Source organism: Poecilia formosa, unplaced genomic scaffold (genome assembly GCF_000485575.1).
Source record: "Poecilia formosa unplaced genomic scaffold, Poecilia_formosa-5.1.2 Scaffold299, whole genome shotgun sequence".
Taxonomy (NCBI): Eukaryota; Metazoa; Chordata; class Actinopteri; order Cyprinodontiformes; family Poeciliidae; genus Poecilia; species Poecilia formosa.
The window spans coordinates 682,631-710,546 of NW_006800238.1; the positions used below are offsets into that span (position 1 = coordinate 682,631).

The 27,916-nt window shown below is 37.1% G+C and overlaps 1 protein-coding gene across 1 annotated transcript; it reads left to right on the forward strand.

The window, feature by feature from the left end:
• cog6 (component of oligomeric golgi complex 6) lies at positions 1-27,454 on the forward strand. Its single transcript, XM_007572396.2, has 19 exons — positions 1-209; positions 608-751; positions 1,329-1,400; positions 1,749-1,807; positions 9,454-9,565; positions 10,408-10,490; positions 10,886-10,956; positions 12,427-12,520; positions 13,665-13,793; positions 17,142-17,233; positions 17,493-17,557; positions 17,672-17,763; positions 18,824-18,941; positions 19,694-19,825; positions 20,086-20,253; positions 21,453-21,560; positions 22,720-22,773; positions 23,770-23,849; positions 27,104-27,454. Exons 1-19 carry the CDS (start codon positions 75-77, stop codon positions 27,249-27,251), a joined length of 1,956 nt encoding a protein of 651 aa, XP_007572458.1. The 5' UTR covers positions 1-74; the 3' UTR covers positions 27,252-27,454.
• Positions 27,455-27,916: the final 462 nt, after the last annotated feature.

Here is a 27,916-nt window from a genome sequence, read left to right on the forward strand (position 1 = left end):
GTCCGACCGAACGTTAATTTCACACGGACCAAAACAGTCTTCGGATTCAGTTGACGTGGAAGTAGATTTTCAGGATGGCAAATACTAAAATAGAAACTTCAGTCGATAGTGCGACTATATCTTCAAATTCAAATGTGCCTTCTCAGCCTAATAACCCATTATCGAGGAAGCTGAATAAAATCCTGGAGACCAGGCTGGATAATGACAAGGTATGCTGGAAGAAGTTTAGCTTCCTGCTAGGAGGCTAACAGCAGCTGCTCCTGTAATTGGTCGTTTTATTATTGTTATATGCTCATGACAAGCGTTAAATGCATGTGAGTAATTCTCTTCGGGTTAATATATGGTCTTTCTGACGAATAAACCCCAACCGAAAGGCAAACAATTGCATTTTAACTATTAGCATTACCGTTCCAGGTAATTTATTTTGGTTATTTTATTTACTTAAAACATTAAGAATCCAGCACTCTGTGAAAACACACACAAGTCCTTGAACCCGAGCTACCATTTATTTATCTATTTATTTTAATTGGTGGGGTTTTTTCTGTTCAATTCTTAATTTCTCAAAGTACTTTAAGTTCGATGGATATTTTGTTTGATATGTTTTCAGGAGATGCTGGAAGCTCTGAAGGCGCTGTCTGTATTCTTCACCGAGAACAGTCTGCGCACCAGGAGAAATCTACGAGGTGACATAGAGCGGAGAAGTCTGACGATTAACGAGGAGTTTGCACGGATATTTAAAGAAGTAAAAGAGGTAACAGAATTCCAGTTTAAAAAACAAACAAACAAACATTCCCTTCCGGTTAGTTTTCTTTTATTCGTTCCCATGCGTTCCATGAGAACGAATGTTTTTGCTTCTGTTTCGCATCGTAATCAAACCATTTTCTACCCACGCTCGTAGACATTGCTTGTCTTTTTATTTTCCTGGCTGTTTTTTTTTAAAAATATTTTTCGCTCAGTAATGGGAATAAATACTTACAGAAATCATCACTTATTTAGTGTTTATTTCCATTGATTATAGGTCTGATCCCCATTTGAGTCAGTGGGTTTTTATTAATAAGGTTCCAGCACAGTCCAGAAACGTATTAAAGTTAATTTAATATTTTCCAAGTCAGGATAACCAAGCCTGACACCCAAATAAGACAAACATGATTGACAGTGAATAACCACACTAGTTTTCAAATATCAGTCATGAAAAACCTGTTAATATTGATCTTTTATGTTTTAAGTGTTCAGTTTGCATGAACCATGCATTCAGTAAGACAACCTATCACATTTGTTGTATTTATGAACACTTTTTCCAACCAGCATTTGTTATTCATTCTCTCTAGGAGCTTGAAAGTGTCCATGAGGATGTTCAGGCCATGAGCACATGCTGTGAGGAAATGACCAGTAGGTTAAAGGTATGAAAGTCTGATTTGTATTCTGTTTGTTGTTTTTAAACATTTATTTTTATCACCATTGCTGGAAAAAATACATGGCTGTCAACTTGATTTCCACGCGACACATGTGTGCAAATAACTATTACTGATTTTGAGAAGGAATCATCTATCTGTAAATGTTTTAGCTGAGTAATGTTTTTACTAATCAATTTATGATGGTGTTAACTTTTTCTACTTTGCTGTGAATGTTCTGTAAACTCTATGCGCTGCTGCCAGGATTCTGTGGTAAAATATGTTTTTAACCCTGGTGAAATAAAGGTAAATGATAATAATAGTTATTATTATAACAACACACCTTCTCTTCAACAGGCTGCGAAAGAGCAAACTCAAGACCTCATTGTAAAAACCAACAAGCTGCAAGGAGAAAAGTGAGTTCATTATTTTGCAACAAAATAAATAGATGGATAGAATTTTATTGTCATTGTATGCCTAAGACAATGCAATGCCATTTTGTTGGGAGCAGATTGTTAGGCAACTAAAGCAAAATTGTTGAGTGTATAAAAATTAAAGTTAATTAAGCGGACATAATTAAAAGCAACACATTATGTAAATTTGGTCAAATTGGCAGTTTAAATATATGCCTGACTGAGAGTGTAGCAGTTGCATAAATATTGATTTAAGTGAAAAGTAGTCAACAAGGTATCATTAAGTCTAATTCAGTTTACTTTGCCATCAAAAACCATATGTCAAAATCTGGATTTCATACTAAGACTCTATGACTATGGAAACAGAGAGTTATCATTATTGTAAGTTACATATTGGCTATATGTCAGAATTATTTCTGATGAAAAACTCATTTTGGAATAACTTATTTCATCACATTTCATTGTCATTTCCATTAAGTTTTTTTTTTTTCTTTTTTTTTTTTAACTTTTTGTCGCAACATTCCATATATAAATTAAAACGTCAAATTATTTAGGTAATTCATGTTGAAAAACTGAAAATAAAATATATTAATTATGCATCCAGGGATATATTTCAAGTGTTCCTGTTTATTTTGATGATTATGACTTATTTAGTCTTCCCAAACCTTGTCCTTTCCTTAACCTTTTCCATTAATATGCTTGGCTGCAGCACACTGTGAACAGCTAGCTTCTTTAGCCTCTAATGACTTTCCCTCCCTATGGAGTCTCTCAATGACTGATGACCACCTGACAAGCCATCAGTCTCTCCTATTGTTACACATGTCATTAACTCAACATTTATATATTAAAAATCTGTTTTTCATTGGTCTTATTTAATATTTCAAATTTACACAGTTATCAGAATAATCAAAAATAAATGTTTAAAATTTGTAATTAATCTATATGAAGTGAGTTTTTTTTTTTTTTTACATAGATTTTCTGAAATAAATTTTAATTTTCATTCTGGTTTAACTTTCCTTTTAACAGGAATTGTCCTCAGATTCATAATCTCTTTTTTAAAGAAGTCTGAGCCAAAATAGTATTGTTGAGATGCATCAGTACAGACCTGCAGCCTTAGAGCCTCATCATTGAGATCAGCTTATGTTTTTTTTTGCTGTTTAAAGTAATAAGAAACATGCCATTTGTTTCTTTTTCTTCTTATATCCAAAGTGACTCAAACTGTGATCTATGCCGACTATTACCCCCCTGCCCTCCCAAATACATCAACTTTAAAGTTTATTTGCTAATAAGTTGAAGATTTACATTCTTGCCTTTTGTAGTTTGAAAGATTTGGGAAAATGCTGATTAAAAAGCTGTAGGAGGAGAACTGAATAATTCATGAGGCTGTTATCAGTTCTACAGTTGTATCATAACACATGTTAAGGAGACCAACAGTCAGCCTTAATGAAATAGGTGTTTGTTTTTGTCTGAATGTTAGGCCTTGATAAACTTGTAGGACTGGTGTAGGACTTTGTGTTTGGGAGTGTGTGTTTAGTTTTAATGATGACATAGTTTCAAAAGAATCAGTACTTGAGAGCTAAAATATTTAACCCATCATAACACTGAGTAAATGTGCAAACAGATAAAATATATTTAGTGCTGTATGTTTTCTTAGACTTAACTGGAAGGAGCTAAATGTACAAGGAGTGCAATATGATGCCTGATTTATGTGAACTCCTAACCTTTCTTCAGCAACTACTTGTTTGGAGACAAAATGACTTTTTTTTTTTAAACGTGATAAATACTTTGAAGCAAAAGACATTTATTACTGCGTATGAAATGCTTTCAGTTATTTTCTCCAAATTCAATTTCCCCCCCCCAAAAAAATCTTATTTTAGCTGTTTTTATTTTACATGTTTTACAATTAGTTTCATTCAAAGAGCATTTAATCAGAATGATAATGCCAAAAATTTCAACAGTGTAACATAATATTAAAAAAAAAAGTTTTGTGTGAAAGATTTGCAGAAATGCCAGACTATGTTTATTGTGCTTTTAATAATGCAGGATTTCTTGCAAAGCATCACATTTTCCAAGTTTGGATAAGTTAAAATAATAAATAAATCTTTTAACACTTTATTCCTCATTTTGTTATCTGGAAGTTGTTTTTTTTTTTTTTAAAAAGACAATTTCTAAAAGCAAATATATAAATAACATTTAATAATGATGTCTAAAAACATAAGGAAAGCCAGGCTGGTTTGCACCATGTTTACTGACATAAACACAACATAATTTATCAGAATGTCCCATTGCCCTCTTCCAAAAGAAACAGATTTGCACCATTGTCTTACAGCTAATCAGTTCTGACATATTTATTGTGGGGCTGATACAGTAAAGTCCTCTGCTCAGCACAAGGTCAACATTTTAGTTGCCCTAATTCATAATACAGACAGGATATGGAGTCTGCATTCATTGTTGATGGGTTAGGGTTTTATTAAAAAATAAAACAAAATGACATCTTTATCATCATTTGTGCATCATATCTTAATGTCTCACTCTTTGCGTCATCAGTAGTGACAGCGACGGGAAAATGTTCGACCTGTTTTTGTCCGCTGGGAGTTGCCGTAGGCAGGGGTTCATTAGCATTTGTAACAGATGTGATCAGTGACCTTGTGTTTTGACATGAAGGTAGGGGTGCTGCGGAGGTTGATGTAAATTTGTGGTGAGGGACATTTGCAGACATTAGCGACGTACCACTGCAGTTCACTCTCCAGCGCTTCACCATCAGCACCTTCCTTATAAAGAGGTGACAGAGATGGAGAAGCCTGAAAGTTGAATAGACAGGCAAGCAAGAAAAGACAGGAGTGGAGACAGTCACCAGGGAGCACATGTAGGAAGCGAATTAAGACCATGTACGGCTTTGTGACGTGCATTTCCTGGAAGTACTCAGACGCTTGACACAAGTGTCCTCCTGAGTGCTGAGTAGTTTTTGTCCTTTTTCCTGCGCAGCACTCCCTTCGGGACCTGCTGTCTGCCTGTGTGACATTTTCATGCTTAGAACCACAGTGACCCCACAGCCACATTGACTAGTCTGCACACACTGGGCTTTGACCTTGTCTCTCGTAATTTTGTCTCAGAAGGGCTGCCGGCGAAACCGTGCCGGCAAGCTGTCGTCCTTCAGTTTGCGAAGAGTTGGCTCTCTGCAGTCTTCTTGGTCAGATCTTTTTTCAGGTCACACAAGCCTCTGCAGTATCTGGTTTTTCTCTTTATGTTCCTTTCTTGTTGATGCTTATTACAGCAGTGTCACATCTCGCATGGGGCAGTCCTGTTGGGGGAGAACAGTGGTTTCCAAGCCTCTACTGATGTCCCTGATTTGCCTTTTCTTTGCCTCTTATCTGCCTCATCTGCTCGCGGCATTGTGTCATTTGTCAGCTCTAATGAAACAGAAAGAATCTGCTGATAAGTTCCAGTTTGTGGAAGTGAAGGTAGGGGCTGTAGGCGCTGAGCTGCAGCTGACCTGGCTTTCAGTCACCAGGCTCTTTTGTTTCGGGTTGGCACTGTTTAAAGGCGCTGTCATCAAAAGCGCTAAATAGATGTTGTGTGTTACTCTGTAATGAAATACAATGCTGCCCACCTGCTCCACTCTGTGTAATCTTTGCATTAACATGGCATGTAATCATGCAGAGCCTGCAGAGACGTCTCATAAACTCATGTTTCTGTTGACAACGTGAACTCACAAGCAGCCAAAAGCCAGAGGTGATGGTGTGGTCTCCAATGCTAATCTGTTCATGCATCTTTTCTGGACCTAGCTCATTGTATATCCAAAAAGGAATAAAAGCATTCAGTGTCCTGCAAAAGTGATGATTGCCCTTGAACTTTTCCACATTTGGTGACGTATGAGCACAAACCTCAAAGCATTTTATTTGGATGTTATGTGATGGACCCACGTGCAGCACATAGTCTTGAATAAATACCTGAACAGTGTGATTTCTTTTATCCCTCCCTAAGTCAATACTTTGCAGCACCTGTACTTTGCTGCAAATTACAAGTCTTTTAGGGTATGGCCCTACTGTTGTTTCACATCTAAAGACTGAAATGTTTGCCCATTCTTTGGCAAAGTACTTCAAGCTTACTTTGATTGGAAGCAGAGAATCTGTAAACAGCAATTTCAAATCTCATAGCAGATTCTCAATTTTAATTAAGTCTGGGCATTGACTAGGCCATCATAAACATACTTAGCTGTGGTACCGCTCTGGCTAAATGTCACTTTAATGTCACTCAGAAGAAATGTTGGCATTCATTTGCATTTACATGTAAATGACCAACACCTGTCCTGTCGACAGATTATTTGTTTGGAAATAAGAAATATTGAAAACTGCATATCATTTACTGCACAGTAAACAACTTTACTTTGCATCGGCTTTTCACGCCCCATCGAAATGCATTGGGCTATTTGATTATGACAGGACAAAATTAGAAAACATTAAAAGGTTTGAATACCTTTTGCAATGGATTGTAAGCTCACAAAAATTCCTACAAACATGTGACAAATAATCAGACCTTGAGCCTTGTGCGGTATCAGAACTCTTGGTGCTGAAGAGAGCGAATGTTCTCAGTATGACTTTTGTACAGTTCATTAATAAATAAAGAGGGCTGAAATCCCAGAGAGAACAATGACTGATATCAGAGAGTGCATGCAACCTTCGTAATATGACACTTGAGCATTATTAAAACCCAGCTTGGCGCTAATGAGGCTACGGCAGTCAGCATTCCTTTGTGTTTCCTGATGTAGCTGCATGCGCTCTTTGATCACGGTGCGTAACTAACCAACTAACAGCTTTGTGAATGCCAGATTTTTATGCAATTCTTTGAAATGCCCCCCATAGATTCTCATGAATATTCGACATGATTCACATCTTATGAGCTCGTTCAACTCTCTCCCTTATTGCAAAGGGTTGTTGTTCACTTTTCCTTCAGTTTTCTTTGGTGATTCATAACTGTGGCTCTCTGATCAAGCTGTACTATTAGCCTAGTGTTGTGAGATAATTAAATGGGCACTGCAAATGTTATAGGGTGTTATAGTTCATGAACAATTTCTGTGCTTGAACAGACCGAATCAGTCGGGCTAAATCTGAGCATGCTCACATACAATAAGAGATGATTCATCCAATCACAGCACTCTTCCTTAATATTGCCCTTGCTTGAGATTATTGTAATAAGCTTGTTGACCTCTTTTTGAAGCACTGGTAGAACTATGTTGCGTTGGTTGGATTCTGTTATTTGTTCATCCAAGAATGCTGCATTTCTGTGGTATTCAGTGATGTCAGGCTGGAGGAGAACGGATCATGTCCGGACAGAGGTTTACAAAATTACCCCTCCACTTACTCATTTCTGTTCTTGCTTGTTCTTAAAGGAAAGTTTGTCTTTGACTCTAACCCTATGTTCTGAGTCCAGGTTCACGTTATTCTGATTTATGATATTTCCACACATCCTAAAAGTCTTACATTTGCATGTCTAAAATAAGGCCTTAACTTCATATAAAAAAAAAGTAAGTTAGCTTTTGAATATGTTAATTACAGGTCTTACATTTTGTTGTGGCAGAACTATTTAATAGTTTATTTGCTTTTCTATGGGGACTTTTCTATAAGAAAAAAGTTTTAGTTGCATGCAAACATCTTGCATGCAAGTTGGCTTGATGACATCCACTTTCACTACTAGCTCACTTCTCTTGCCGACCCACAGGAGGCTATGTTGAAAACAATTTTTACGGGTCCGGGTCAGCTTGATTGTAATGCAGCAACATCTGTTATATTTGTAGTATTTTTGTCCTATATTTTATTCAAGGTGGTATTAAAAATGTCTTTAAAAGTCTTAAATTCGGCTTGGTATAGATACCTTGTCATAAATGTGATGCTTTAAATGTATTCATAAACATCCCCAAAAAAATAAGTAATGTGGAAAGGTTCAAAACACATACTTTTTGAAGTTCAAACAAATTAGACCACGCTGCATTTGACATGGGAACTTAATTGAGTCATAGAATAAGCTGTTTACTTAGATTTTCCACTAACATGTAAACAGATCCCATTTTAATAAACTACATCTGACAGTGTTATTTGTTTTCATTTAGATTAACTGCATACAGTTTCTTGCAGATGTGTTCAAACCCCTTGATTTTTTATTTTATTTTTTTCACATTTTGTCATTTTAGAAATGCAGATTACAATATTTTTCATTAGGATTTTGTGTGACAGATAACGCAAAATTGAGCATGATTTTAAAGTGAAAGGAAATGAATATGTGGTTACAAAATTGTTCACAAATATAAACCTGAAAAAAACGGCATTTGTTTTAATTCAATATTTTGTAAAATCACTTTTTGTAGCTCCATTTGTTAACTAGTTGATTTCTATAGATAGTTGATTGAACTATATTGAATATAAATGCACGCCACACCTATAGAGTTACTGGATCCAGAGTAGCAACAGTTAGAGGTCTTAGTTTATTTCTCCTTGTGCTGAAAGTGAGGCAAGCATGTTCACATACTTCTAATATATGCAATCGTTAATATAATTAATGATCTCATTAGCATAACTAGTCTTTTTTTGTGCTTTCAATTGTCTGTTGTGATGGGACGGCTGGTGGGGAAACATTAATATTCCTCTTACACTTTTGATTGTGTCGATTTTTTTTTTTTTAAATACAACTGTGAAAGCCTGCCAGCCAAGTTTAATGGTGCATATGTTGTCTTTGTGAGTAGCAAAAGTAGCAACACGTAAAATCACAAAGGGCGGAGGAGCCTTGGTGTCCCTCTGTGTCAGGCTTGGTGCGATCCTCAGAGGGAAAACTGAATCACAGAGTTCTGGAACTGGGACCGTTTTACAGCCCTCTGCTCTCAGCAGCCTGAGCTCGGGTTGTAAGTATGCGAGAATCAAAGGTTAGATAATCACCAAGTTATTCAGCTCCACCAAAATACTCCGGTGATATACTGCTCACGGTTGGCTCTCTCCGTGAATGGATGGAAAATAAACGGGATGGTTTGGATGGGAAGACGTGAACAGAGGGAGGACCTGCTGTTGTTCCGCCGCCCTGTGACGAGTTCCCCGTTTGACTGGGACCGTTGCCATGGTCTCCATTGTGATGAGGCACTTCCTGACATGATAGTGATCGCTGTTATTTGCTGGCTGGGGTCCAACTCTTTTCTTTAGTTCTTGGCTTTTGTCCTGCCGATCTTCCCACTCCTGTGGATGATATTTTTCACTCAGTGTCCCACCCTGCTGAAAGAATGTATGCAGCAGGGGAGCACATTTAGGGTGTGTAGAGTCTGACTGCCATCTGCTGGAGATCCTTAAGCATTACATGTTGTTGACAGCATTTCTTTTTTGATGTGCAATAAATGCCTGGGGTGTTCCTCAAGCTTCTTTTTTTTTATTCAAAGAAATGAAGGATGAGAGAATACAAAGATGAAACTCAATGATAGACTAAAGTGTAAGCTCTTACATGTAAGTGGGAAATTCTTCATAGGAATTTGCCATGTAAGAAGAAATGTAAACCAAAACCTTAAATACATTTACTAAAATCTAAATGAATAGAATACGTCATATGTTCAAACATTTAAACAAAATAATAACAACTGAAGTAAATGATTTTGTTTTTTCTTTTTGTCTCCTCAGCCAACGACTTGAGGTGAGAGCTCAGGTGGCTCAAGCTTTCCTCGCCAAGTTCCAGCTGTCCAACGAGGAAATGGCCACACTGCGAGGGGCTCGAGACGCACCTGTTACAGAGGTAATCTTTACCACAAAGCCCAATGAATCTGACCATATGAGCAAAAATGATGTCGGTACCTTGCAAAAGTTTTCACACCCCATGAACCTTTTCATACTTTATAACATTACAATCCCAAAATGCAGCATATCTTATTATATGTGGCAGGTCAACACAAAGTAGAAAATGTTCAAATGTTCCAAATGCTTCACAAATGAAAAGAGTGTGGTGTATATTTTTATTGTATGCTGGGATAATCTGCTGTAAAACCAGCAAATTTCTATTTGGGAAAAATTTTCTGCTGGGATAACAGTTTGATACCTTGTAGTCATGACGACAAACTGATATTGAATCTTTTGAAGGTTCACAATTTGATTTGTTTACAATTGAGCAGCCGACGGTGTCAGTATAGATTTATTATTGAAAAGACACGAAACTTCCACCTCCACCCATCCAAATAAAAACAACCATTCTCTAAGAACTAATGTCTAATACAATAAAATGTAACTACAGAATACATAAAACTGCAAATGAACTGCAAATGGGACTGGAAGATATTTTATGTGTAAAGTACAACAAACGAAAACAGTTAATAAAATAAAAAAAAAAAAACACTTGCAACCAAAACCATAAATAAAATGGATTATTCTATCTGTAAACACAATTGCCTTTCATAATGTTTATAATCAGAATGGAAAATTTTGAGCTCTTTTCAGTTTATCATGCAATTAGTTGCTTACTGCAATAGGCTTAAATATGTCATTACATCATTAAGCCCTGCTTACTAAATGTATGTGCATTAAGTTCTTGATTGTCTTGCTAATGAATGTGATCACTAATGTGTTTGTTGCTTAATTTCTCAGGGTTTCTTCAAGGTTCTCAGCCGGGTTAAGCACATCCACGAGGATGTGAAAATCCTCCTGCGAACCAACCAGCAAACCGCAGGGTAAGGTTCACATCTCACTGCACAATGTCTCACAATGCTTCATAATCAAAATATTGACAGGCCTAACTTTAAGGGTCGAGGTTAACTGTCTTTAAAATTTGTTGTTTGTCCAACAATAATTGGGCTCCCAGTGTTTTGTAAATATGTCAGAAGCTGAAAAGTTTGGGATTCACTTGTATGAAGCATGTAGTTAGGAAAACTTTAAGCAAGAATTTTGAATGAAGAGCTGTGCCAAGAAGGCGATTCAGTGAGGCGTGCAGCTCTGTCAGCACTCTGAGTGTCCTGGCCTTGATCTTAAGTTGCCAAAGATTAGTATTCATAACACTGTCAGTTTAACACTCTGCTACAAGTAATGTGTATATAATGTCTGTTCTTGGCATGTGTGCCTGTTCTAGGTTAGAGATCATGGAGCAGATGGCAGTGTTACAGGAGACGGGGTACGAGCAGCTTTACCGCTGGGCTCAGAGTGAGTACTGCACACGATTACCACCAGCTGCATGGTGGCGACTCACTGTGGACCAACAGTATGTTCATAACTTAATCAAAAGTCAATTTCATTCCTTAGCCATTGATTTATTTATTTTTTTTATATTTCTAAAGTCTGTATTAAATACATATATATAAAAAAATGAAACCTGCTATAGTTTTTTGCAGATTGTGCCTTGCTAAGCTTTTATACTCCTTTATCTTTTTTTGCAGTTTATGTTCCAGATTCAAACTTATGTTTTCTATATATGGATTTTACATGATTGATTAACACAAAGTAGAGCATTTTCATCTTTTTTGAAGATCATTATAGCATTATCTCTATCCCTGCTGAAGGAAATCACTCCCGCAGCATGATGCTGCCACAGCTTCCAAATGACTTGTGTCTTCTGAATGGTTTTGGTGGAAAAAAACGCAGCAATTAAAATTTTCCACAACTTGTCATTTTTTAGAAATTAAACTGGAAATTAAATCTGCACAAAATATATTGTATCATAATTAATAATTACAATTTTCATATTAGCAATATCACAATATCAAATAAGTCCTTGTGTGCATTTTTTGTTGTTATAATTCTATATTCTATAATAATTCGAGTGTTGTACATTCAGCTTCTACTTGACAATTTGACCAGTTGAATGGAAATCCATTCCCTTTTATGCCCAAAGCAGATATAGAGCTTAGTGACCTGGATGCTGAAGCTCAGAGAGAGTGGAGGCTTCCTGTGATGATGGGGAAAAAAAAAAAAAACAGAAAGGAGTGTGGAAAATGTTAATAATCAATGTTGTCAATAAAATATTTCACCATAGAGTGCAACGATTATAACATAATTTTTTGTCTTCCTTGTATCTTGCATTCCCACTGGAACTAGACTGTTTAAATAATAAAAAAAAAAAAACTGTTATTTATTGTTGTGCAGAAGCAAAATACAGAGAATAATTTAAGCAAAGCACCCGTGCCCCTGGGACTAGTTGTACTTCACCAGTAGAAAGGATTTAACATTAGCCATTCTGAATATTCGAATCAATATGTCAGTGTTTTCTAGAGCTAAATTTTACACTCCTGACTGCTCAGGACTGTAGATAATGTTTTATGTGCATAGGGTAGTATTTTATTTGCTTTAGAAAGGGTAATTGTTATGTGTATTTGCAAAGTACAGAGACATTTTGATAACAGTTTTATTTCCAGCATAATACTGGAGTCCATACCACTTATTACGTCTGGATAATTGTTCAGTTTCTTTTATATTGGATAATAAAACTGACTTTTTAGCAAAAGCCCATGAGAAAACCTGTCAGCAAGATGATTTGAAAGCTTTGATTTGCATGTGCTCAGCAAAGTAGTTGTGTTCAGCTGGAGAACGCAGCTAGTAGTTACGTAGCTTAAGCTGCCTACAATAAAAAATAAAAAAAAAGATGCATTCTGTGATTCTGCTTAATTGTTTTTCCAGATGAATGTCGGGGACTGACTCAGGAAACGTGTGATATTAGCCCAGTGTTGACTCAAGCCATGGAGGCTTTGCAGGATCGACCTGTTCTTTACAAGTAAGTAAAGACACACTCACAAACAGAGACATCTTTGTAAAAATAGACACTCTAATCTGTTTACTGACCCTGTATGTTACACTTGGAATCTGCGATTTCTTGGATCTATGTTTATTTCACCATAAGTCTATTTTTTGGCCAGTCCTAAGTAAATTGTGAAACCTCAGGGTATTGTTGCTGCTTTGTTCCTGGATAGAACAACAAGGTTCAGTTATAAAACACCAAAGTAAACAGCCTGAAGCAACACAAAATGTCACCATCTGGAGAGAGCACATCCTCTAAAATTCAAAGAAAGACGTCAAAAAATGACGTCTAAAAATACAAAATGTTTAAAACTTTCATGCAAAAGGATTCATGACTGTTGAACTTTGTCACATTGCAGCCACAAACTGCAATGCAATTTTATTGTGATTTTATTTGATAGACCAGTGCAGAGTAGTGCATATTGGCGGGCGAAGCAAAAGTCTTGAGATTATTGCAGCGGTTGATCTTATGTGAGCATTTTCATGTGGTTTGAATGGTCCAGTCAAAGTCCAAACACAAAATCTTAGTATAAAGAGAAAATATACTCTCCAAGTTATTTTTCTTCCTTTCACGTCAGAATTAAGAGCGGCTGCTCTGTGTTGATATATGACATAAAATTCAAATATAATGCAATGAAATCTGAACTAGACAAAATGTGCAAAAAGTGAAGACCTTTGCAGAGCACTGCAGATATAAACCTATTTAACATGCGTCTATTTTTGTCGTGAAGGAGGTGGTAAACAGCAAAGAAAAGTTTGAAACTTCAACATGTTTTCTGATGTTTTCATGGCCAAGCCCTCATTGTGTCTGTGTTTTCGGATGTGCACCTGTCTCTGCGGCCACAGAGTGTCCAAGGTCGCCCTAAGGCTGGGGATGTTGAGGCTGGATCCCGTAGCTCTTGGTGCCTTAATTTAGCCAGCTATCTTCTGTTTAGTCTGTCGCAAAGGTCCTTACCGCTGAGCCATCAACACTGCTCCAAACTCATTCTTTATGGAAAAGCGGGCCCCAACTGTTGATCTTAGGAACTGACCACAGCTTACAGTCTTCACAACAACACCATGGCTGCTGTCTTTTCTCATGAGGTCCGGCTGTTGAATATTGCCTCCTCTTGTTTGTTCAGGTACACCCTGGATGAGTTTGGGACCGCGCGCAGATGTGCTGTGGTGCGAGGCTTCATCGACGCCCTGACCCGCGGTGGTCCAGGGGGCACGCCGCGACCCATTGAGATGCATTCACATGACCCTTTGAGGTACATCTACTGTCTTATTGAGATATCCCTCCTAAGAAACACTTTGGAACAAAAATACAGAAATCATGATGGCTTTTTGGGCAAAGAGAGGCTTTTCGGTTCACTAGATTTTAATTTTGCTAATTGGTGTTTAAGCAGTCATCTCTAGACTAAGCTTTGTTATGCTTAAACCACATAAAAATCTAGTGATTAAATAAAATCTGTGGAAAAAACAGGTAAACAGTAAACAAGTTCAGAATCTCTTCAGTTAATGTTGCTTCCTACCATCTGTTTTCCTCCCTTTCTTTTATGTTTGTCATCCTGCACTTGGATGTTTAAAGTGACCATCACTACCTTACAAATAGAAAATCCCAGTTGCTTCATTTACTATGTGAAATAAAAAGTGAACAGTTCAGATTGCAGAACAAAAATATGTGGCTGTGGGTTGTGCACAAATAATTGTATTGATTTTTCAGTGCTATTGTAAACTTTCAAATTCAATCATATACATTCAGCCTTAATTTAATAATGTAGATATTTTTCTGATTCTCACCCTCACCTTACATCACAGAGATATCTTTGCACACTAAAAGTTAAAGTGTATTGAACTTAATCCTGTTAAGGATAATAGTTACCACTTCTCAAATAGCAAAAATGTACTTATTTAAACTAGAACACATTTTTTTTAGGTACATTGCATTTTGAATTTGTGACAGCTCATCACTCATTTATGCATAATCAGTGTGTTCTGTGTCCTTAAATAATCTCAGACCGAGCTGGAGCGTCTCATCTTGGGTCCTCCTGGGATCGTACCAAGTGTTTCAGGGCTTTAACTCGCTGAAACTGATGATTCATGGCTGGGTGTATATTTAGGCTAGCTTTGAGGCTGCAGAACAAATTAGGAAAACATTAGGCGGTTGCTTGATGTTATTATATGATGGATGGGATATGAGTCATATAGTACAACAGCTAGCTTAAAGGGACAGTATCATTGAAAAACAACTTTTTTTAGCTTTATATTATGTTATAATGTTATTCCCTCATCAAAACATACCTGGAGTGTTGCTTTGACTCTTTCATGCACGTTTGCAGAATCCTTGGATTCATTCAGGGGTCCCTAAACACTTTCTCCCACAGAGCCCCGCCTACTTCCACAATCTCCTCCTTGGAGCTGCAGTGTCCAGCCGAGCTTCCGCCTCACTCAGCTCCTCCAGACTAGCAGCAGAAGTGAATAGCAAACATCTGGTGGAAATGCAAGTTTACTGAGTTTATCATATGAACTGCCTCTCAGTCAAACGTTCCTAAGGACGATTGTAAACAGAATAATGGACAAGTGTTGTGGTAAAGTGTAGAGAGAGACAGTGGCCCATTTCAAGACATCAAATTGAGAAGTTAAATTTCTTTCAAGTTATGTTTGGTTTACACAGCATTTTTTATTACAACTGAAAGTAACCGTTTCTTAATTGTGAGTGTATAACTTTATATTTTTGTATTTTTTGATATAAAGCACTTAAAACTACCTTGTTTCAGAAATGCGTCATACAAATAAATTAGATTGATTAATTATACAGCCCTTTTAAGCCTCTACTTGTCCGTCCATCTATCCATTTTCTGTACACCCTTGTCCCTCAGTGGGGTCGAAAGGGTTGCTGGTGCCTATCTCCAGCTAACGTTCCGGGGCGAGAGGCGGGGTCACCCTGGACAGGTCGCCAGTCTGCATCTACTTGTCATATCTCTAAAATTGACATTAAAAAAATATTTGAAAGTGCCTTGATGAAATTATACATATTTACTATGTTTCTATTTTTGACAAATATGCTCTTTCTGAGCATATTTGCTCCTGTAACTTATTTTACAGTTACAGGAAAAGTTATTGGGATAATTGATGCATAAATAAATCAGATTAAGTGCCAATCTGGTTATAGGTCATCTTGCAAAATTCTGAATTGTGCCCATTTCCCTTTGCACCATATCTTCTCCCTCTTTTACCCAGGAGCCAAACAGGAGATTTTCTCAGAATCCCAGCTCCGTGTGGAAAACAAAAATCACTTTCACTTCATCGGGGACATCAGCATTTCTCAGAACATCAAGTTCTTTCTCACTTCCTATGTACTGACACCCACAAATTCACGCTGTCCTGCCAAGTTTAAAACAGCAGTAGAGAATGTGTGAATCTTAAAACTGTGTTTCTGACTTGTTTGATGTAAAACAACAATAAATCTTTACATTTGTGGGTCTGAAACAGAAAAGTGAGAAACACAAATATTGCTTCTGCCTTGAGTTGTGAATGAGCTGTTCTTATTGTAAAAATGCTGCTGTATTCAAAAATAGAAACAGGAAGTGACAGATTTTTAACAATATATATTTTTTTCATCACTGCATTGCTTGTGTTTATAGGCACATGTTTGAGTTTATAGGCGTGATTCTTTCTATTATGCTTCCCTGAACCTTTAACATGAGCCCTTCATCTCCTCTGTTCTGTTTGTTGAGCTAGTTTTCACTGTATATAGAACTACACTGTTTAGGTAAATTACGTCCATATTGTCTGTATTTCCAACAGGAGTGTCGCTGCCTTGGACAGAAATATTTAAAAAGAGCATCATCATTTCATAAGAGCTGTCATGATGACAAATTTTGCTGGATAAAATTTTTTTCTCTGAAACTGTTGTAATAGACAATAATATCATTTTCAGACCCGTTTCAACTAACATAATAATAATAGCATATTAATACAAGTACATCCTCTCAAAGATAAAAACATATCTTTAATTTCTAAAGAAAGTTTAACACTGGAACTGGAAAACATTTTAAATATTCAAATAAACAAAACAACCAAAACAACAATAATCAAAACAAATTGTGAAGTCTCTGTAACTAAACTTGCATTTCAAAAAAAATAGTAATTATTCAACTTAGATTAAAGGGTGCATCTCTCTGTTATTGTTTTAAAAATTAAGAGGTAAAAAAAAAAAAAAAAAGATTATGACAGGATTTTCAGTCAGATTCCCAAAAAAAAGTATAGCACAGCCTCTGGTGAGAACTGAATTTAATTTTATTACCGATTAAAACATATTTAAACATTGAGTTGTGTTATTATTTATTGTATGCCTGTTTTTAGTCTATTGAAGCATTTTTGTGCACTCTGTGAACACGTGTGTCATAGGAAGGTTAAATATTTTTGGTTGGGTTTTTTTAAATGGGGATTCATCGTATAAGTGAGCTCAAGAGCAACCATTACTAAAAAAAACAACAACTTTTTGTATGTGACAACAAAAATGAAAACTTAGCTGTCCTTTCCTAGAGGCATTGCACCACTGTCTGGGTATTAGTACTGATTTATTCTTTCTTTTTCTTTTTTCTTTTTTTTAGATATGTTGGGGACATGCTGGCCTGGCTGCACCAAGCAACTGCCTCAGAGAAGGAGCATCTAGAAGCTCTACTAAAACAAGTCACTCTACAAGGTATTTCAACTTTGAGGGGTCTAATATTTTATGATTTGATTTCAGGATCATGTGATGAATGTAAAGCACATGCATATAACCAGCATTTTGTAGGTGTTTTACTAAATTATATTGAAATAGTTTATCTCAGTTACTGAAGAATAACCTCCACGAAATAAATTATTTTACTATTGAAGGCCTCTCTTACCATTGTTATAAACACATGCATGAAAGCTGGTGAAGCCTTGATTGAGTTTTGAATTCCTTCCCTTTGTATTAGGTGTGGAGGAGAACATGCAAGAAGTGGTGGGGCACATCACAGAGGGGGTCTGCAGACCACTGAAAGTGAGCAACCAGTTATGTTTTAAATGCCATTTTAGTCTGAGCCGCTCGCACGCTGTGTTTTCTGTCAGGTTTTGCTCATCAGCCCAGCTGTTCTCTTATCGATCTTCTCCTCAGGTACGGATAGAACAAGTCATTGTGGCAGAGCCGGGTGCTGTCCTCCTCTACAAGCTCTCTAACCTGCTGAAGTTCTACCACCACACAATCAGGTATCAAATGAACAGTCAGATTTCTGTGTTTTTTTTTTTTTTTAAGAAAACATATTTTTTTTATGATCCATTTTGTAATTTTCTCTGTTTTTTGTAGATTTTTTTATTGTGTGTGACAACTTGAACCTTTCCAGTTTTAGTTCTGTCTGTTGTTGCAATGTATTGTGATTGGCCAACAGAAAGTACTGTGTAATTGTGAAGTGGAAGGAAAATGATGCAAGGTTTTCAAAGTCTTTCAAAAATGTGAAAATTGTAGTGCCATTAGTGAAAAAAAAACCCTCTTAAAGCCAAATGAATACCAACAGACAGGTCAGGAATAAAGCTGTGGAGAGGTTTAAAGAATGGTTATATTTTTAAACGATATCTAAAGCTTCGAATATCTCACTATGAGCTATCTAATGCACAGTTCTAAGGTTTATGGTTGAAAAAAGTCATTGCTGAAAAAAGGCACAGAATCATATGAAGGCATATTTGTAGTTGCCACAGGCAGACAACTGCAAACATTTGTTATAAACATCTGGTCAGATAAGACCAACATTTTACTTTGCTAAATAAACCGTCCCCATCTTTAGGCATGGTGGTGGCAGCTTCATCCTGTGGGAAGGCTCGTTGACAGAAGGGACAATGAAGTTAGTAAAAGTTGATGGGAAGTCAATGGACTAAATACAGAGAAAACCATTTTAGAGACTATAAAACACTTGAACACTAACATGAAATACACAGAATTAGCATGATTTAGATCAAAGCATTTGCATGTGTTGAAATGGCCCAGTCAAAGTCCAACTTAAAAATCTGACTTAAAATTCAGAGATCCTTCTCAATCACTCTCTGTGCGATGAACAATAAAAATTGGGAATGTTTTTTTGTGTTATTTTGTTTCCTCTTTACAATATTTCACTACTGTAGTTCATATATTTCTGATAAGATATGTTGACGTTTATCGTTGTACACTGGCAACATCTGTACAAAGTGAAGGACTGGGCACTGCCTGAACAGAAATGCTGTGTTGTCTTTAAAACAATCAGAATCTTCTAACTTTCCTGATTGGATCTTTGCTCAGCTCCATCATTGGGACCAGTGTGGCCTCCATGCTCATCACTATTGAGGAAATGCACCTCCTGAGCAAAAAGATGTTCTTCAACAGCCTGAGCCTTCATGCAAGCAGACTAATGGACAAGGTGCTGGAAGAACATGGCAATTTCATTTTCTATTTGTTCAGGCTGGTATTAGAAGAAGATTGATAGGAACATATTATCCTACGAAGAGGACAGAGGCTTTATTTTCATAAATAGAGATGATTTGCAATGTTCTTTTGTGAAAATGCTGAAATCACAGTGCAGCAGAGTTTAGCATTGCTCCTTGTGAACATGTGTATTTCTCCTCTAGGTGTAAACTCTCAAAGTCAACAAGGCTATTTCTGCACCACTTAAACTGGTAAACAGTTTCAGCCTCCTGGCCACAACAGCAAATGGCGCTAGCTGCCAAGAAACGCTCTCCTTCGTACCGTTTAGTTAAATTGGCTTCCAAATATACCGTAGCACGAGCATGGGCTCCTTCATTTTCCACGGTGGCTGTGCTCTGATCAATAGCAGTTACAAGAATTATCCCTGTGGCTCAGTGTTAATCAAATTGGATGCCCTTAGGTTTTGGTGTCAATTCCAGCTAATCCCAGGAACACAACCTTTTCATAATTTGCTCTATTAGGTGGACAAAGGTGCCCTTGCTCAGTTCTGCAACCTGTGTACTGAGCCCAATGAAATCACAACTCTCTTCATCACAAAAGCTTCGTAGATACAAACCCAGAGAATAGGAGATTATAAATGTAAATAAGTTTTTATATGTTTTTGTATTTTTAGAAACTAATTTGATTGCCTTCTATCATATTTCTTCTTTATTGGTATTATATTGTACACTCTGTGTTTATGAGCAGGTGGAGCTGCCTCCTCCGGACCTTGGACCTACAGCATCCCTCAATCAGACCCTCGCCCTCCTCAGGGAGGTGCTAACATCCCATGACTCGTCTGTAGTTCCTCTGGATGCTCGGCAGGCTGACTTTGCTCAGGTAAAAATGCAACTGCAACTCTAATTTAATCATTGAATTCAAATCTCTTAAAACACCACTTGTTTTTGTTTATCAATATGTGACCAGGAAGGCAGGATAGCTTTTATGCTGCGATTACCCTAATTTATTATTTTTTTTGTCACGAAATAGATTTGACTTTGTCCTAAGCACTGACTGTTTTATATTTGAAGCTCTCTTTTCATTAAATTCATTTTATTATACATTGTTCTTGATGTCTTGTCTTCCTTTATCTGTTTTAGGTGCTTTCTTGCATTCTGGATCCCCTTCTACAGTTATGTACCGTCTCAGCCAGTAACCTTGGAACAGCTGACATGGCCACTTACATGGTCAACTCCTTGTATGTCATGAAGACCACACTGGCTCTGTTTGAGTTCACTGACAAGAGGCTTGAGATGCTCGAGTTCCAGGTATGTCCTGATTGTAAGCAATCATCTGTTAGTGAATAGGGCTGCACTATATATCCCAAATGTATCATCATATGAAGAGAAGAAAATAGATCTCTATATTAACAGATATCGTCAACGCTGTATTTACCAATATTGTATTTATGTATATTCAAAAAAGCTAATGTTAGCTTAAATGCTATCATTATCATGTTGACCCAGTTGCATGATGACTAACATTAACTCAGTCTTTTCAGTGAGTTAACTAGTTTTTTATGTAAAAAGTAGCTATAAAGCTTACGGTAGCTTTTATGTGACTGGACCACCCAAAGTAGCATATAATTGAGAAGCAGAAGGAATATTAACTGTGAGTAATTTAATCTCAGTATTAAATTACTCACAGGTCATCTGTCCTGTGATGACCTTGGCTTTGGGAACAAATAGCATCATCTACACAGCAGACAGGTCAGCTCATGAAGTTGTGGAGAAGTTTAAAGTAGATTTAGGTAATTAAAATATTACCAAAACTTTGAGGCTTTTGTTGTACACGTGCAAAAAATACTGCATGATAAAAGCATCCCTACTGTGATACATGATAGTGTCAGGATTAAATTGCGTGAATTAAAACTGTTCTGTTTTATAATTATGTACCAATTTGTGTTTTCCTGCTTGATAAACCTCATAGAAATTTATAAAAGATTGTGGTTTCACATGGCAAAATGTAGACAGATTCAGTGGGTATAAATACTTTTGCAAAACACTTTATATGACACTGTGTTGGTCCATTTTGTTTGTCAAATATGTCAAGATAATAATTGCTGCGGTAAATCATGCCAGTCTGAAGCAACGGTAGATAACCATGAAACACGGTTATCCAGCATTACGGCTCAGCTTAAAGTCACGTTGACTGTAGGCTTATTGTTATAAAAAAGGTTAACTATTCCTATCCCTCTGATTAAAATCCACAGCCGAAAACTTTTACTAAAAAGATTTAATTTGCTGTCTCATGAAAGCGAGTGCGTCATGTATTGTTGCTCGTGCTTAAACGCACCATCCATCCTTTTATTTTTAGCACGTCTTTTGTAATTGAGCACCACAAGAGCCTCCATACAAGTTTCAGTATCAATAGCACAGTAGTTCTCCATTAACTACAAGTACCATTGATTCACTATGCATGGAATCAGTTTTCAAGCCTCTCTCTCTTTCTGTCTCGCATTTTTCAGATTGAGGCTCACCTTGATACGCTGATCAACGAGCAGGCGTCCTATGTGTTGACCAGAGCCGGGCTAAGTTATATTTACAGCTGTGTGCAGCAACACACTACCGAACAGGTCTGAAACACTCACATTTTACATCCATAATGGTTCTCTTGTTTTTGTGTGTGTTTTTTTTTTAATGGTATATGTCCCCTGACGTATGGTTTGTGCTGTCTCTTTGGGCTTCAGAAGTGTTTATAGGCTTTACTATTGCTATGGTTACCACCTGACCTGCGTCTTTGTTGGAGCATAATGGGGTTTTTATCAGATTTACAGATGAGAAAAGGAGAGAGGAAAGACAGATTGTGTCATGTTCTATTAAAATATATTGGCCTCTCCAGAAGTGTCTTGTGCAGATAAGAGCGCTGTCCTGGAGCCTTCCTCTTTCTCGTTTTAGCACTGCTTGCCATTGGGCTGAGTGAAACTCATAGTTGTGGTTTAGCTTGCGAGTCCTGCCCTTGGGTCATGTAAGGACACACCACGCCCCACTGCAGCTACTGCTCGACACATAGCTCGGTTACAAACCATCGTTTTCCTGCAGACCTCGGCCCTACCTGGGTGGCCTTTCTCGCTTCTTCCTTAAAATTGTTGTGTACTTTAAATGTCTTACTCCTTAGACTACTGGACTAAATCCCAGGTATTAGTCACAAGCAAGAATCCATCCTAACAGTTAATATTATTAAAGCATTGTGTTTTTTCCTTATTGTTACCCTTCATGCAACATTTTCTTTTCTGTCTTACATAAAATAAAAAATCGGAAATAATGCTGTGGTGTGTTCCATTAAAAAAAATCCTGCAGCCTGCAGCGGAGGCTTTATGATTGTCTGAATGTCCGTAATTCTCCCGTCATTTTGAACCTTGCACTTTCTTTTATTTGCTGGATTTAATGCGGGCAATTTAGGCATTTAAGCTTGCTTAATGTAGCCGTTTTAGACTTAGAGTGAAGGCTAATTGCCTTAAAAGTACCCGTTGCTGTGTACACACAGGCAGTATGTATTTGCTTTGTCTGTTTTGCATTTGTATTCAGGTGAGGGCTTCCCTTGTTCTCACATCCAAACTCACAGGTTCACATAAATAATATTTAGGCTTGCTTTTATTTACATGTAGTTTCAGTTATTATTATAAAAAAATACATCTTTGCAAACATAAATAAATGTAGTTAGTTATTGAAGTTCTAGAGATTGAGTATTGTTACTGTTAAAGTGAAATCTAATATTTGCTTCTATTTTCCCAGGGTCCTCTCTCGCTCCTCCCCAGTATGGACATTTCTTCGGTGAAAACAGCAATGGTGGGTTGGCCTATATGTACAATTAAAGCAATTTTATCTTACACATTGCAAAACTGAACTCTTAGAAAACTTTTCCTCATTTTGTCTCGTTACAGTCTCTAGCTTGAACATATTTAATTCACTTGTTATGTGATGAAGTAGCCTGGTAAAAACCTGCCCCTTCATACATAGGGTCTGAACACTCGACTGTTGAGAAATGACGATTGCTTGTTGGAGACGTAGACTTTATTGAAGTTTCAAATTCTACTGGATTACTAACGTTTTGCCATGACATATGAAATGTGGCAGTTCAAATATATGAAGCTTATGGGAACTGTGTGCGCTGTAAATAACCATCGTCACTGCAAAGAGAGAAGTGCAGAGCCGAACAAGATGGCTGGTAATGTAAATATATTTGGAAGCATGGACTGAATAGCTCAGTTCACTTTCGATGATGCCGTCGCTAAACTGCAATCCTATATAGGTAAGCTACAATTCCAAAACATCACAGAAAATTGACTCCATCGTTGAAATTTAGCCTGAGAAGTCAACCTCAATGAGAGAAATCCCAGATGGGCCACAGAAGGAAGATGATGAGCTGAATGGAATTGCTTTGGAAGGCAATGGTTAGGCTAGAGGTGAACTATAAAGTCGTAAAAAATTTTGAAGTAGAAGAAAAATCAATTCATGGTTTTCAAACTCTTGAATAGTGAGCCTTGAATTTTTGTTTAACCCCCCTCACTCTGATACCACTAACTAAAAAAGCAGAGCAACTGCCTTCAGAAATCACCAAATTAGTAAATGGGCTCCACCAGTCTGGTGTGTAATTGTCCACAGATTGTCTTCCATGTGTTGTATGAATGCTTCAGAACTTTGTAAAAAACACAAAAATAAAAATAAATAAATAAAAAAAATCAAGAGGGAACAACCTAATTAAAATACATTGCTGTTTGTGATTTCGTTAGGTGTAAATAGATTTGTAAGGCACTCTATAAGGTTTCTTTCATTTCCGTACAGGTCCAGTTTGATCGGTACCTATCGTCACCGGACACTCTTGTGATGCCGCAGCTCAACTTCCTTCTGAGCGCAGCCATCAAGTGAGTCTGAAAGAACACACGAGATGAGCTCAAATTTTTACCACATTACGTGAAATTAAAAGGAGAGTTTAAAAATAGAACAGGAGCTTTTACCTAATGATGGTCAACATTTGTTTTTCAGATGTAACAGAATCATTTCAGCCTTCTGAGCAAAACACTCGACTAAATACACGAGGAGTTTGGACGCTAAATTGCTAAATCCACCAACACACTGAGCAAATATTCAGCCGGACTGCTTCTATTTGTCTCACTGATCAGAAAACGTCCATGCTTTTAGCTCAATCCAGCTGCTGCATTTCAGGGTTCTTTTTGTGAGTTGTGCTTACGGGGAAAGCGCAGCAGGCTTGAGAAGCACTCTGTACCTCAGGTTAATGTTCTCTATTAATGGACAGAGGAGAACTGATGTGCAGGACGCCATTAATTAGCTTCTGGTCCATTTCTCACTCATACTCGTAGCCTGAAATCATTCGTCATCCCTGCCTCTCTCTCGTGCTTCTCTGCTCGCATAAATACAAAAAAACACCCTGAAAAACGCTATAAATGGGGAAGTAATCTTTTTTTTTTTTGGGCTTCCTTTCATTTGACATTTTATGATGTTACACTTGGTGTGGTAGAAGGTGTTATAAACTCCACTGTGGTACCAGGCTCTCTGCGGGCCAATTAAAAATATGGATCCTCAAGAGCCTGAGAGGGATACAACCGTGTGCTCCAGTCCTCTCACTGGGCTCCTATGCATTTCTGCAAAACTTTATTTATTTTTTGTTTTACTTTTCCAGAAATCTTTATTAGAGTACTTACCTAAAATATAATAAATGCAAAAAAGAAAGAAAAATCAGATGGCGGTAATATGGAAATAATGGAATGACATTTTTATTCTATACATTTAATTTTACAAAACATGTTGAAATGACATCATAGTTTAGCCTAATTCACATCTTCACACATTATGTTCTATCAAACCAATTGTCCTAAAATGTCTTTTTGCCGTGTTGAAAATGAAAAAAAAAGCTTAAAAATTCTCTAAATCAGCATATATATATATATATATATATATGTATGTGTGTGTGTGTTTCAAACCTAAATGACATTATCAGTCAATCCAGGTGGGTAATAGAGCCGATAGTAGTAATAAATATTTAGATTCTTTTGTTTGAGCCGGTCAGCTGTGAATGTGATCTTTATCTATAGATGGCAGTGTGTACCACACACTGTCAAGATTTGTATCGGTCCTGTCGGGATACGCACACAGAATAAAATTCTGACTCACTCTGACTGGCAGTCTATTGAAAATGTATTCATCAGATGCTTCTCATATTGTGTATACACAAAATTTTAAACTTAAATTAAAAATTTTCACATATAATCATGTCCCAGGCCCGATTTAGTACTTTCATCTTTCAGCGTAATTACACCTGCAGTTCTTTTAGGTTTTGTCTCTAACAACCTTACACATCTAAAGACCAGATGTCTTTTCTCATTCATCTATGTAAAGCTATTGCTAAAGTTCAGTCAGATTAGATGGAGAGTGTCTGTAAACACCAGTTGTCCAGTCAAGTTACAGATTTTAAATCAGATTTGAGTCTGGACATTGTCTTTTGCCTCCAACAAGTTCCTGTATTTAGTTCCATTCATTTTCTGTTTACTTTCCCTGCTCTTGCTAAAGAAAAGCGTTCCCACAGCACACTGCCGATAGCATGCTGTGTTTGGACTGATATGTTGGTTTTCCACCATAGCTAATGTTATCCATGTAGATGAAATAGTTACATTTTAGTTCCCCCTGACCAGAGCAACTTCCTACCACATGATTAGTGGGAAACTTTAACTGGAACTTCCTTTTGCTTTCAGCAAAACCTTTTTTTCTTACCAAAAAGAATTACAGATTTACAGAGTGCATGACTAATAGATGCCTTCTAGTGTGGGCATTGACATTGGCTGACGTTGCAAAATGTACATATCCTTATAGGTCTTGACCAATAACATTTCCATCTTGTTGCCGTTTGTGTGGTTTTTTTGGTATTTGTTTGGATTTGTAGTGGTGCAGCCAGAATGTGGGTGTGTAATTGAAGTAAGGAGCCATTGTCAGTGGTTTGGTCTTTTTCTTAGGCTGTCGAAAGGCCAGGAAAATAAGTCTAATATCAGTGACTGAGGATGTCTGTACATCCTTAAAAAGTCTTAAATATATGTATTTAAAATTAAGGCATTAAAATATCTTAAACTAATTTAAAAAATGTAAGTTGGCCTTAAATGCGTTAATCACAGGTCTAAAATGACCTGTGACCTACGACTACTAATGACTATTACACATAAGGAGTCACTGATCTGTGATAGTAGTTCTGCCAATTTTGTGGTGGCAAGACTATTTAATTTCATACTTTCCACTTAGTATTTTTTTTCTTGCAGGTCTTTGTCCGCAACTTAAACCTTCATCTGACAGAAGACATTTTCAATATGTTCTATAACGCAAGGCTGTTGAAACTACCAGCATTTAGCTACTAGCTTGATTTTTTTGTGTCTTTTAGGGGTAAGTGCAAATTTATCGCAGATTGACTGAACGATATTTGTATTCACCACTGGCTCACTGCTGTTACCAACCCAAGCACATTCTGCGCACAAAAGTTTGGCACTGCGGGGGTTAAGACTGTAGAGATACGTATGCAGTGAGTAGCACAAAGCTGCTACCAAGAGCTACAAACAGATCCCGAAATATTACAGTTTTGCTCCCCTGAAAATGATCACTGCCGCTGCTACTGCTCACACTGATCTAAGAGCAGCATTTGGTGCGACACAAACTCTGAAGTCGGACATTTAGTGAATTTTATTTGATGTAGCAAAGTTACAATGGAGGAAAATACAGCAGAGAAGGATGAAAAAAGAAAAGGAGTAGAGAATAGAACCAAAGAGAGAATAGAAAGCCTCAGATGCGGCTACGATAAGAAAAAACATTAAAAGGTGTAACCATGTATTAAATTTGAGTTGATAAAACCTGTAGGATCACCGCAATATTAATATCGGATATCGATATTGGCCCAAATTTAAATATCAATCCATCCCTACTGTTTACAGATTCTAACTTCAGCGCCTTCCTATAAATACAAGTCCCACTTTTCAGGTTTTTAATTGTGACATCAATTTAGAAAGCCATGTGTAATTTTCCCTTCACAATTAATTACATTATATCAAATTTAGAATCTTTCCGCTGAGCTTTGAATTGTTCATTAAGCGCAGCCTCTCAAGTGTTTTGTCTGTTTTTGCAGGGAGCAGATTTTCCGTCAGTCCACAGAGCTGGTGTGCAGAGCCTATGGAGAGGTTTACACGGCTCTGACCAGCCCGGCTAACGCCTACAAGGACCCAGAGAACCTGGTACCCAGATCACCTCAGCAGGTCCAGACCTTGCTGTCTTGAGAAACCTTTATCCGCCTCGTCTGCTTCAAAGACTGTACACAAAAGAGGCATGCCATCTGCATAGCGTAATGACCTAAATGTGAATAACAGAACCGGGATGGGTGCAGCTCCTGCGAAATCAATGACGTCAGAGAGATGTGCCTGTATATAAAGCTTTATGCGTGTTTGGAATTAAAACTTCACATGCGAGTCGTGTAACCATTTGTTCTGTGGCTCCTTTGTCTTTTTATATCCTTTAGACATTTTTGTATTCTATAATTGCAGAAAACAACGAGAGCTTTTTATATATTTGGAAAGCTGAGCTCTACTTAAAACAAATGAAAACACTCAAGTGTGAGACTTTTATTGTCTTCCACACATAGAAGCGGTCAGGAAGAATTTAACAACAACGCCAAGAGGAACTTCTGAGGCTTCACTGCAAACATGAAGTTGACTTTAACATAAACATGTTTGAGATGTGTGATGAAATTCAAACTCTCCTAACTTAACTATCCGGGGTGGGCTTTAGATAAAAGTCCTAAACCAATAAAGATAAGCTTAGTGTTTCTGACCTTTTATACACACTAATGTGACAGCGAAACATAAGTAGTTTAATTCACTTCCAATTTTTGAAGATAGTAAGGAGCTTGTTTCCCTTTGATATTGAGAGATTTTCTGACTTCATG